At 41.7% G+C, this 13,251-nt stretch overlaps 1 protein-coding gene across 1 annotated transcript in view; it reads left to right on the top strand.

Moving 5' to 3' along the window:
* The window catches only part of nr3c2 (nuclear receptor subfamily 3, group C, member 2), a 316,747-nt gene that overhangs the window by 165,670 nt on the left and 137,826 nt on the right, over window positions 1-13,251 (top strand). Inside the window, exon 4 of the mRNA XM_060926549.1 lies at window positions 2,953-3,080. Within this exon, the coding sequence (XP_060782532.1) occupies window positions 2,953-3,080 (128 nt within the window). The remainder of the gene's footprint in view (window positions 1-2,952; window positions 3,081-13,251) is intronic.

The raw sequence follows: 13,251 nt of genomic DNA, 5'->3' as shown, positions 1-13,251 counted from the left end.
CAAATCCTAAAAGTAGATAAAGAGAACCCAGTTAAACAAATAAGACAAAAATATTACACTTGGTCATTTATTGATTGAGGAAAATGATCCAATATTACATATCTGTGAGTGGCAAAAGTATGTGAACCTTTGCTTTCAGTATCTGGTGTGACCCCCTTGTGCAGCAATAACTGCAACTAAACATTTGCGGTAACTGTTGATCAGTCCTGCACACCAGCTTGGAGGAATTTTAGCCCGTTCCTCCGTACAGAACAGCTTCAACTCTGGGATGTTGGTGGGTTTCCTCACATGAACTGCTCGCTTCAGGTCCTTCCACAACATTTCGATTGGATTAAGGTCAGGACTTTGACTTGGCCATTCCAAAACATTAACTTTATTCTTCTTTAACTATTCTTTGGTAGAACAACTTGTGTGCTTAGGGTCGTTGTCTTGTTGCATGACCCACCTTCTCTTGAGATTCAGTTCATGGACAGATGTCCTGACATTTTCCTTTAGAATCCGCTGGCATAATTCAGAATTCATTGTTCCATCAATGATGGCAAGCCGTCCTGGCCCAGATGCAGCAAAAACAGGCCCAAACCATGGTACTACCACCACCATGTTTCACAGATGGGATAAGGTTCTTATGCTGGAATGCAGTGTTTTCCTTTCTCCAAACATAACGTTTCTCATTTAAACCAAAAAGTTCTATTTTGGTCTCATCTGTCTACAAAACACTTTTCCAATAGCCTTCTGGCTTGTCCACGTGATCTTTAGCAAACTGCATACAAGCAGCAATGTTCTTTTTGGAGAGCAGTGGCTTTCTCCTTGCAACCCTGCCATGCACACCATTATTGTTCAGTGTTCTCCTGATGGTGGACTCATGAACTTTAACATTAGACAATGTGAGAGAGGCCTTCAGTTGCTTAGAAGTTACCCTGGGGTCCTTTGTGACCTCACTGACTATTACATGCCTTGCTCTTGGAGTGATCTTTGTTGGTCGACCACTCCTGGGGAGGGTAACAATGGTCTTGAATTTCCTCCATTTGTATACAATCTGTCTGACTGTAGATTGGTGGAGTCCAAACTCTTTAGAGATGGTTTTGTAACCTTTTCCAGCCTGATGAGCATCAACAACGCTTTTTCTGAGGTCCTCAGAAATCTCCTTTGTTCGTGCCATGATACACTTCCACAAACATGCGTTGTGAAGATCAGACTTTGATAGATCCCTGTTCTTTAAATAAAACAGGGTGCCCACTCACACCTGATTTGTCATCCCATTGATTGAAAACACCTGACTCTAATTTCACCTTCAAATGAACTGCTAATCCTTGAGGTTCACATACTTTTGCCACTCACAGATATGAAATATTGGATCATTTTCCTCAATAAATAAATGAGTAAGTATAATATTTTTGTCTCATTTGTTTAACTGGGTTCTCTTTATCTACTTTTCGTACTTGTGTGAAAATCTGATGTTGTTTTAGGTCATATTTATGCAGAAATATATAAAATTCGAAAGGGTTCACAAACTTTCAAGCATCACTGTAAACTCATCGTCATCATCAATATCAACCAACGTGATTTACAATAAACAAACCAAAACTATTTCTAGTATGATTATGCGTAGACAACTGGAAGTTGGATTTCATATACTCTGGAGCATTGTGATTATGGATATTGTATACATGGTTTAATTACCTCGACCACAGTGAAGTAAGCGGGGTGAGGTGTTGTAATCAGTGCGGTTTGTTTGTGTGTCTGTCTGTTAACAATCTAGCGTCTAGACAGTTGCACCGATTGACTTCAAAGTTTCAGGGGCAATGGTCCATCTATATGGTCCATCTAATGGTCCACCTGATGAAATTTTGGGGGTAATCCGGTCAAGGTCACCGGAAAGGCCGGGCGAGGTTTGTTTTGCCTGGCAACACTTGTTTAAGTTGTTTAACACGGTAACCAACACAGGGTTTTTTCTAGAAAAATTTCGTATGAGAGCGCTCACCATGGCGAGGGAGTGAAGCGGGGGGGGGGATGGTGCCGGTTGTCCCCCCCCCCGCCGTGCAAAGCCTTTGAAAAATGCTCCAATGGGACATTCTGAGGCTATCTGAGAGGGAAATTGTAACAAATTGTCTGTCAACATTGAAAAAGAAAGAAGTAATCTTCTGCCCCGGACAGTCTTTGGCTTTCTTCCGTTTCATGCCGCGGGATGACATCTTTAAATGCCCAAGTGTCAACAAAAACAACTCGCCAACTACTTCTGTCAAAAGCTCCCGCGCCGGTGGGTGAAAGGTCATTCAGTCTCGAGAAATCTCGCTCTACAAGTCAGCTGACCTTGTATGTAACCCATGTCAAATCTCGCGAGAGCAGCCGCGACAAGTAAACAACTAAACAACATGGCGCCTCAGTCTGGAAAACGCCAATTCGGATTGTTTTTGCACCGTCTGGCGGTGTATCTACTGTGATTGGAATATTTTTGGAGCAATTATAACGTATTTGATGATCAGACACATTGTCACGTAGTGTTGCTGGGATGTTTTCACGGAGTCGGTAAGGGGGCGCACGCCGAGAGTAAGAGGGCGCAGCGCCCCTGTTCCCCCGTTTAGACGAAAGCCTGCAACAGGTAGCATTCCAACTTTCTTGAACTCATCCACTCCAGCACTACTTCGATCAGGGAGACTCAACATGAACCTGATAACCTTATTTTGTGTGACTCGTAATCAAGACTGGGATTTTTTTTAGTTAGACCACTGTACCATGCACAACACGCCTAGTCGAAATGACTCTGAATGAAAACAAAAACAAGCACTCTCTTTATTTTCAAATCAAATTTCCAAGCATTTCTATAGACGAATTTAACTTTGTTTATTTATATATGTGGAGACAACTTTCTCAGCAATTACATCAGCAGAAGACGATTGATTGTTATTGGTATATTATGATTAAATGAAGGTTTTGTGTGTGTTCTCATCACAGCGCTCCTCTGAGACACTCATCCTCGACGACGAAAGTGTGTTTGGTGTGCGGGGACGAGGCGTCCGGGTGCCACTACGGCGTCGTCACCTGCGGGAGCTGCAAAGTCTTCTTCAAGAGAGCGGTGGAAGGTACGGCACTCGCATCAGCACTCTTGCTCATATTGACTTCATACTTCCGATTTTCCTCTCAGCAGCTTTAATTTAGGAACTGATTAGTTCGATTTTTGGCAGGTTTTAGCGAGCCAGTAACTGGGATTATTTCAGCACGCGTCAGGGATTTGCAGTCATGCTGCCAGGTTGTATGTTTACATATGAAACCAGGGTGGCATAAAGAAGTGGCATTTATTCTATAAACAGCTCTGTGTTCATTAGCAGCATCTCATTATCTCCTTTTCCATTTCTTGGAAAATAAGTGTTGCCAGGCAAAACAAGCCTCACCCGGCAGCACTTATTTTATACCGATATGTTGATGATGGTAATATTTCTCAATCGTCAGCTGTCAGGTTATAGTCCTATGAAATTCCATGACCTTGAGCTTGACATTTCAAAGTCATTCAAGGTCAAAGGTCATGGCGGCAACTGAAAGCCCATATGGGACTTCTTATATGTTGATAATGGTAAACGTCTGGCTATCATGAACCATTTTAAAGTTATAGCCCTTGGAAAACCCATGACCTTGAGTTTGACCTTTCAGTGTCACTCAAGGTCAAAGGTCATGGTGCCAAATGAAAGCGCCTGTGTCACTTCCTAGAAGTTGATAATGGTAAATATCTGTCTACCATCAACCGTTTTCAAGTTACAGCCGTCTGAAAATCCGTGACCTTGAGTTTGACCTTTCAGGGTCACTCAAGGTCAAAGGTCATGGTGCCAAATGAAAGCGCCTGTGTCACTTCCTAGAAGTTGATAATGGTAAATATCTGTCTACCATCAACCGTTTTCAAGTTACAGCCGTCTGAAAATCCGTGACCTTGAGTTTGACCTTTCAGGGTCCCTCAAGGTCAAAGACCATAGTGCTAAATGAAAGGCCATATGGGAGTTCCTATATGCACATAATAGTAACCATCTAGCCCTGCGATGACCTGGCGACTTGTCCAGGGTGTACCCTGCCTCTTGCCCATAGTCAGCTGGGATAGGCTCCAGCTTGCCCGCGACCCTGTAGAACAGGATAAGCGGCTACAGATAATGGATAGATACTAAACATCTGTCTATCAGCAACCGTTTTTGAGTTATAATGGAAAATCTTATTTTGACCCCTCTGATCTTTAAAGGACATGGGACATGGATTTTTTTCTGGGTATAATTATGTATAAAGGACATAAGAAATGCCATCTAAATCACTGCAGGGCATCAAAAATGTGAAAATCATCACATTATTCAACTTTTTTATACATCAGCGTAAAACAAGGATTCGTTAGCTAAGCGGTCACGTGACCCGTGACGTCACAAAAACTTTCCAAGGAGCCAGCGCTTGGGAATCTAATGTAAACAGGTTACCGAAATGGACACCATCGACAGTGACATTCCCGATGTTTCACAGAGATGTGAAGTTAGACCCTATCAATTCGAACCGATAGCTGGAAATTCACATGAACATGGATCTTGTCTTTACTCTGACGGGTCAGATGATTCTGAGAGTGAGAGTTCATTCAATCCCCATGAAACTGAAAGCGGTCGGCTCGATAACACTTCCTGGTAAGTTAAAAACAATTCTGCTCAAAGGCTAATGATCTGTTGAAAGAAGTATTATTTTTGTATCATACATTGAAAGTTCATCATAGATCTAGCTAAAGTCCGTTGCAAGCTAGTTTTTTTTTTGCTGATATTTTTCGAGATTGATTGAGATACAATGCTTCCAGAGTCCAAAACATTCAAAATGGCGAAACGAGTCAGAATTACGATAATCAATAATTGATACACCCAAAATTATAATACTAATCCTTACTGCATGAGGCCCATGGTAAAACCACACTTCCAGGAGGGGCTGCCGTCTGCCTCCCAAGCCGGCCGAGAGCGCTCCTCGTCGGGCACGGCCAGGCGGGCGAATGCCCTGGTCCGTCAGCCCTGTCTAAAAAATAATGGTACAACTCCGAGTGAAGGTATCAATGCGCTGTCGAAGCGCGCAGAAGGTGTTAGTACGCCTGTCATTATAGTGCGGACTTTCCATAGCATAGAAAATCGCCACGTTTCAATTTGTGTAACTGAACTTTGTTTCATGTCACTGGTCATATAAACCTATGTAAACAGGAAAAACGTGGAAGAGTTTGGTTGCATCTAACTACAGCCCCAAAAAATACCATTGGCCATGCTGAGCCTAGCTACATTGCTAACAGGAGTAACAGCGCGTCTGACTGACTGGGAGGTCGCAATACACCATGATGTTCAATGTACGTTAAACACTCTAAAAACGAAAATCTTCTTGTCATCCAAGACACAAAAACTATTTTGTCGCATTCGTCATCATCACGATTCACACTTCTCCATATTCATCTACCCGCTTGTGCTGTACCCGAAAGTTTTTGTGACGTATGATCACGTGACAGCGGCTCTTCCGGTTGTAAAATATGCATATCGGAGCTCGAGCAGAAATGCCATATAATCATCACGAATATAACGATTTTGCTGAATTTAATAGATAATTTTGTATTTGTTGATGCAATTATTTCATATTTTTAATGGAAAGAAACTGATATAGCGTGCATTTATGTTTCATGTCCCATGTCCTTTAACCCCCAACCGCTACGGAGACTGTCCAAGCTACCGCATCATGCAGCATATGGTTGGAAGCAGAATTGAAAGATGCACGTTTTGGTTTGAAGTCAAAATGACAAATTTGAAGAAAGTTATCACAACAAAAAAGATTTTTGACCTTTCTGGTGACCTTGACCTTATCACCACCAAAATTTAATCAGGTAATCGACGGACCACTGCGCACCTACCCTGAAAATTTGAAGTCAATCGGTGCAACCGTCTAGACACTAGATTGTTAACAGACAGACACACAAACAAACTGCACTGATTACATCACCCCGCTTACTCCGTCGCGGGCGAGGTCATAAAATCGCCAGTTTAGACCTCGAAATCTGTCTCAGTAGATTGACTAACTCGAATCTACTGGCTTGATTGTACACCGAGGAGATTTTACCCGCTGTCCTAAATAAATATTAGGTCCAGAGGAGTGTTTTATTTTCCCCCGAAACACAGTTTGTCGTCACAGTTTTGGAAATTTCCTTAAAAGTTTTCTTAAAAGTAAACTCATCTCATCATCTGTAGCCGCTTTATCCTTCTACAGGGTCGCAGGCAAGCTGGAGCCTATCCCAGCTGACTACGGGCGAAAGGCGGGGTACACCCTGGACAAGTCGCCAGGTCATCACAGGGCTGACACATAGACACAGACAACCATTCACACTCACATTCACACCTACGCTCAATTTAGAGTCACCAGTTAACCTAACCTGCATGTCTTTGGACTGTGGGGGAAACCGGAGCACCCGGAGGAAACCCACGCGGACACGGGGAGAACATGCAAACTCCGCACAGAAAGGCCCTCGCCGGCCCCGGGGCTCGAACCCAGGACCTTCTTGCTGTGAGGCGACAGCGCTAACCACTACACCACTGTGCCGCCCCTAAAAGTAAACTGTGTACAAGAAATTCTTATTTAAAAAAAGTTCAGTACTGTGGAAAAGTCTTCGGCACATGTAAAGAAATGCTGTAGATCAAACTCGGCTTAAAAAATAATGAAATGAAACGTTTCACAAGTTTGATGAGGAAAGGAGCTGGAGGTTTTACTGAGCATCCTGCAGAACCAGCTACAGTTCTTCTGGACACTTTGACTGTCACACTCGCTTCTTCATTTTCATACCTGCCAGCTATTACGGCTTGCCCGTAATCATAACGGTTTCCATAGTCGCGCTATACGGGCTATCCCGTGCGGGGTCGCGGGGGGCAAGCTGGAGCCTATCCCAGCTGACCATGGGCGAGAGGCAGGGTACACCCTGGACAAGTCGCCAGCTCATCGCAGGGCTGACACACACACAGAGACACAAGCAACCATTCGCACTCACGGTCAATTTAGAGCCACCAGTTAACCTAACCTGCGTATCTTTGAACTGTGGGAGGAAACTCACACAGACACGGGGAGAACATGCAAACTCCACACAGAGAGGCTCTCGTCGGCCGCTGGGTTCGAACCAATGCCGGGGTGGCCCTATATTTAGCCGGGACCATCCCCGGCCCAAACCATCAATGGTGGCCTGCTTGGAGCATGGGGAAAATAATTTTCACTAATTTTGGTCACTGATCTTATTCTTGCATTAATCATCAATTCAACTGCACTCTGCATTTTCACATGGCAGCCCAGACGCCGACAGCATCGCAGCAGATTAAATAGGCGCTACCAAATAAGGAAATTCTCCCCTCCCCTCTATTGCAGTTGGTTTGGTCCAAGACTCCTCCTCTGCATTGCGGGGAACTTAAACAATATTGGCGCGAAACAGCGCGCGTCAGTGATGGAGGGCAGAAAGAGGCCAGGTGGAACCGAAAGGGCGAAGCTTAAAAAAAGGAAGGAGGTGGCAGCAAAATGTGCCAAATTGACAGATATGTTCTCAAGACCAGCTGGTAGGTTACGAAAGATATGGAGTATGATAACCCTGTTTGTCGATTTTATCAGTCTATGCTAGGCCTATAATGTGTCGATAGTTTGCGATGTCAATTCAGCTTTTTGATGTCATGTGAAATCTCGCAATTTACACGGTATAGATGTGGCGTATGTCTTAATTCTAAGAAGAACCGGACATTGCTTTACATCCCAGTTATTAACAATTTTAGATGAACAGGTCCCAAATGTGCTGTTGCACGTTATTTCCTCATCCAGCCTATTTCATCTCGCTGTCACACCGTGCATTTCCACAGGCGTGCGCACATTGTGGTTATGAACACATAGGCCTAGAAGTCATATTTGATGTTAAATATATAACTTAGAAGAGGTGTATGCGTATGCCAATATTCAAAGCAGAATCGAACACTTGCTTTAGCCTACATTTCATTTAACCATTTTTGAGTTGCCTAATGCGCCCTCACGCTTTATCTGCCGGTTGCTGAGTACCCAGCATTGTTGATTTGCCATTATTTTCGAGGCGTATGCGGCATGTAATGCACAAGCATTGGTTCAAATGCACGCGAGAACCTATATTGTTAAAGTGAAGTGAAGTTTACCTGAATTTAAACCAAATAAAAAGCATTGTGAAAGAACAGTTATTTGTTTTATCTTTTTTAATGTACTCAAATTCCTCCTCCATTTCAAAGTGGCCTGAATGTGAATTAAACTCCCGGACTGAAAACAGGGCCCACTCCGGCCCTGGTTTGAACCCAGAACCTTCTTGCAGTGAGGTGACAGTGCTTATGGTTTTACGTAATTTTATATATATATATTTTTTTGTTTTGTGTAGAAATTCAAGAACAACAAACCTTTGTTGATGATCTTAACTTCATTAACATTGAAAATAATAACCTGAAAACTTCGCTGTTAAACTCGCCCATTGTTTTGACACTCGGCGCTGCTGCCATCTTACTTCCTTGTCCAGTACATACTGGGTTGCGGAAATGACCGAGGAATCATAATTGGCTATGGCTATTTTTAGCACAACAGTATTCAGCGCCAGTACCATCGGGCAGTTCTTCGCTAATGACCGCCAGTATGATTCAAGTCTGTCGGCAAATAAAATAAGAGAAATGTTTATCTGTCTCTTTGTGGGTTAATCACACTATGTACGTAAAAGATAAGTTTAAGTTCCAACACTGTTTACTCTTAAGCTGTTCCACCCCAGAGCTGACCACAAACTTATGGTCCATGTAGGTTTAAAAGATGGGATTTAAAACATGCTGCCGTAGATCACAAAGAAGCCAATATGTGTGAAAAAGAAGTATTTTATCGGCTACTATCAAAAGGAGAAGCACGACTACAGGGCAAGTACACTTAAACATACTGAAAGGCACAAACATTTTAATACTTTAATACACTTTTGTTAAGTATATCTTGATCAAATGTTGAAGTATAAGCTTAATATACTTAGACTTTTCAGTATAAGCCAAGTATACTTATGTATAACTTTATTACGTATATCTCTGATCAGTAAATAAAAAGTAAACTGAAAGCATACGGTCTTATTTTTAGTTTAAAAGAAGTTTACTAGAAGCGCACTCGAATAAACTTTTTTTTGTAAGGGGTGGCTATTCGGGTTTTTGGTTTCCAGAAGTTGGCAGGTATGAATTTTGCACCAAAACCCGGTAGCCTTCATTATGTTTTATTTATTTTTTTTAATCTGAAAAGTGCTGTCTTATGTAATATGCTGCTCAGATACAAATTTTTTTTCCTGTAATATTTAATTTTGTGCTAGAAAACAAATGTTTAGACTCTAAAATGTTTTTGTACTGACTCGATAATGTAGAAGTGATAAACAAGTTTGTATGGAAAAAAAAAAGTCCTGTACGTCATTCATTCGTCTTCAGTAAGCTCTGTACCGTATGCTAGTCGAGGTTTCAAGTTTTATTTTTCACGTACAAGAAGCTATGGAGCGCAGGTGGCCAAGTGGTTAGAGCGCTTGACCGCTAAGCGAACGGTCCCTGGTTCGAGCCTCGGCTCGACGGGGATCTGGGGCTCGCTCCCTGTCCACCCAGCAGTGAATGGGGACCTGGTGGAAACACTGGGGAAGTTAAAGGCGGCGAGGAAAGGAACTGGCCACCCTACCTCACTATGCCGATGGCCCAGGACAAGTGCGCTCTCTAACAGGCACTCCCCCAATGTACGAATCGTATATGGGACTCCCCTTTGCTTACAAGAAGCTATACACTGTCTTCTCATTGCTATGAAATGTTTCGAAAAGTTCCGTGTTGTGGTGGATCTGGAGTATATCCCGGGAACGCAGTCCGAATAGGATGCCTGTCCATCCGTACGCTCGCACTAACAAGTGACAAAGTGAAAGTCGGTCATTCAGTATCTGTACGTATATACCAACCACAAATTCAGTGACGGGCGGCACGGTGGTGTAGTGGTTAGCGCTGTCGCCTCACAGCAAGAAGGTCCGGGTTCGAGCCCCGTGGCCGGCGAGGGCCTTTCTGTGTGGAGTTTGCATGTTCTCCCCGTGTCCGCGTGGGTTTCCTCCGGGTGCTCTGGTTTCCCCCACAGTCCAAAGACATGCAGGTTAGGTTAACTGGTGACTCTAAATTGACCGTAGGTGTGAATGTGAGTGTGAATGGTTGTCTGTGTCTATGTGTCAGCCCTGTGATGACCTGGCGACTTGTCCAGGGTGTACCCCGCCTTTCGCCCATAGTCAGCTGGGATAGGCTCCAGCTTGCCTGCGACCCTGTAGAACAGGATAAAGCGGCTAGAGATAATGAGATAAGATGAGATGAGAAATTCAGTGACAGCATTAAAACTGATATTTTCTCATTTCTATGCAAATTAGGTATGGTATGAAGAAATAAAGTAACAAATCCAAACACACCTGGATTGAATAATTCAAAAACTTTTTTTTTTTAAATATGTGTGATTTAATGTGATCCTGTCTACCTCTATGCTACCTTTCATTACATGTGTCTTGAGACATTGCAAAGAAAAATAAAGCTTGGAAAGAAGTAATAGAGTTTGATCATGCCTCTGGTGAGTGTATGGGTCTAGAATCTTTCGCTTGTTTTGTTAATTTCCCCCACGTTAACGTAGCTGAGTTGGCGAAAGGACACCCATTCTTTACTGAAGTAGAAGTACAGATACTGGTGTAAAAAGAAAAAAAACAAGTACAAGTACTGATTCAACTTCTTTACTCAAGGAAAAGTAGAAAAGTACAGGCTCTGAAATGGACGCAGAGTATTAAAGCAAAAAGTCGCCCTTTAAAGGACATTTCTATTGGCTGTTTATATGCAAAGCAAAATGAACCTCATATAATAGAATATCTAATCTCATAGAATAGAACAGAGTCAGGGGTCGGCGTGTACATACGGAAGGAAGTAAACCCCTGCTTTCTTAAATTAATTATTAAATTAGAGTGTTAGTTAATAATTAATTCAAGAAAGCAGGGGGTCGCCTCGTTCCATGTGCACACACTGCCCACCCCCCGAATATTTTTATTATATTATATAAGTAGGTACGTATATCAGATGCTCGCTGGCCTGGGGTCAACTGTGCAGGAAAATGGGGGCTGCGATAGTGAGGTGAGAAAGAGAGCGCAGGCAGGGTGGAGCAGTTGGAGAAGGATTTCAGGAGTCATTTGTGATTGGAAAGTCCCAGCAAAAGTGAAAGGTAAGATGTGTAAGACAGTAGTGAGACCAGCTGTGATGTATGGATTGGAGACCGTACCCTTAACGAAGAGACAGGAGGCAGAGTTGGAGGTGGCGGAGTTGAGGATGTTAAGGTTGGACAGGATAAGGAACGAGCACATCAGAGGGACAGCACATGTGGAGAGCTTGGGAATGAAGCTAAGAGAGATGAGACTGAGATGGTACGGGCACATCCTGAGAAGAGATGCAGAGCATGTTGGAAGGAGAATGTTGAGGATGGAGTTGCCAGGCACACGAAAACGAGGAAGGCCAAAGAGGAGATACATGGATGTGGTGAGAAAGGACATGAAAGTGGCAGGTGTGGTAGAGAAGGATGCGGAAGACAGGGAGCAATGGAGATGAAAGATCCGCTGTGGCGACCCCTAATCGGGAGCAGCCAGAAGAAGAAGATCAGACGCTCACTGGCCGTGCTGTGAAAATTGTGCATGCAGACACTCATCTAAGTTTCCAAATCGGTCATTGCTTAACTCTTGAATATTTTCTCTCATTAAAAAGTGTATAATCTCTGCATTCCAAAGGAATGTATCTCATTAAGATCTGTTCAGTACTTTGGGAGTAACAGCAAGTTGAAGTCGGTACAACAGAGTTCACTCTCTGCTCGAAGGACGTCGGGAAACTGCCGGTGCATTTCTTTTTGAGTCATGGGAAAGCGCTCAGGCTCTCTCTCTCTTTTGATCGGTTTCAGACTGGGTTACTCGTCAATAGCAATCAGATAACTTTTATAGAGATGTTCTTTCGCTCTCACTGTTTCTGATGAAGGATTCAGCAAAATTTTCCATTTGTTAGTTTTGATGTTTTGCTTCACGGGAGACTTTGAAGTGAGTTTTCATAGCTTTACCTACTTTTTTTTTTTCAAATCAAACTGATTCATGTAAATAAATAACTCCTTTTAGAATATAACTGGAGTTGTTTTGAATGAATGAATGAATTTATTTTATTTTTATTTCAAACATGTATAAAAAATGTATGTAACTATTTGTACATACAAAAGAAAGAAAACAAGAAATTAAAAAAATAATAATAAAATAACATAAAGAGCGAAGACATTACAAAACACCGCACATTGTTCAAAAAAGGAGTGGGAAGAAGTACAATACTTTTTTTTAATTTCCCACCCCTTTTTAACTACCCCGAAATCCAAACTACATTAATACACCTATAAAAATATATACCATATATACACTTCATGAATATCTATATAAATATATAATTACAAAAATAAATATATACTACATACCATATATCCACTTCATAAATATCTATATAAATATATAATTACAAAAATATATAATATATACTATATACCATATATACACTTCATAAATATCTATATAAATATAATTACAAAAATAAATATCTACTACATACTGGTACCTATCCCTTATCATCCTCCGTTTTGATGAAAAACATTGAGATCGTAGTGGTCCGAATGAGATTTTAAAAAAAAACGGAAGTCAGAAACGCGAGTGTCAATTCCAGTTCAGTTAATGTGAATTGTTTATTGGATGCGGATCAGACAGTTTTTTCGAGGTTCACCTTGAAACTGTGAAGATTATCATTTATATTCTTTCATATAAACACTAGTCGGCTCTACTTTTGAGAACTACAAAGGCCTACAGAGCACAAAGAGGAAATCTTTTATTACTTTTTTTATTGAGTATACCGATTTAACGGTTTTACCTCATTCGCATAATTAATACTGATTAAATGATAATTTGCATAATTGGTTTTACTAATTTTTAAAACTTTTTGTATTCAGTATACAACCATCTATGTGCTGCCAATTTCCATGCAAATATCTTGAAAAATAAAAAGTTATTCGGAAAAAAACATTTGATCTCATTGGTTAATGAGGCCCATTTTGGACCATGTGATCCTCAGACAGAATATTACGGCCGTTTTCTAAAAATTAAGCCTTTTCTTCAATCTTTGAGTTGTAAAATCTCAAGAACGGATGAATTCTGTAAAAAGT

This window comes from Neoarius graeffei, chromosome 7 (genome assembly GCF_027579695.1).
Source record: "Neoarius graeffei isolate fNeoGra1 chromosome 7, fNeoGra1.pri, whole genome shotgun sequence".
Lineage (NCBI taxonomy): Eukaryota > Metazoa > Chordata > Actinopteri > Siluriformes > Ariidae > Neoarius > Neoarius graeffei.
This window is presented reverse-complemented; position numbering and strand designations above follow the sequence as displayed.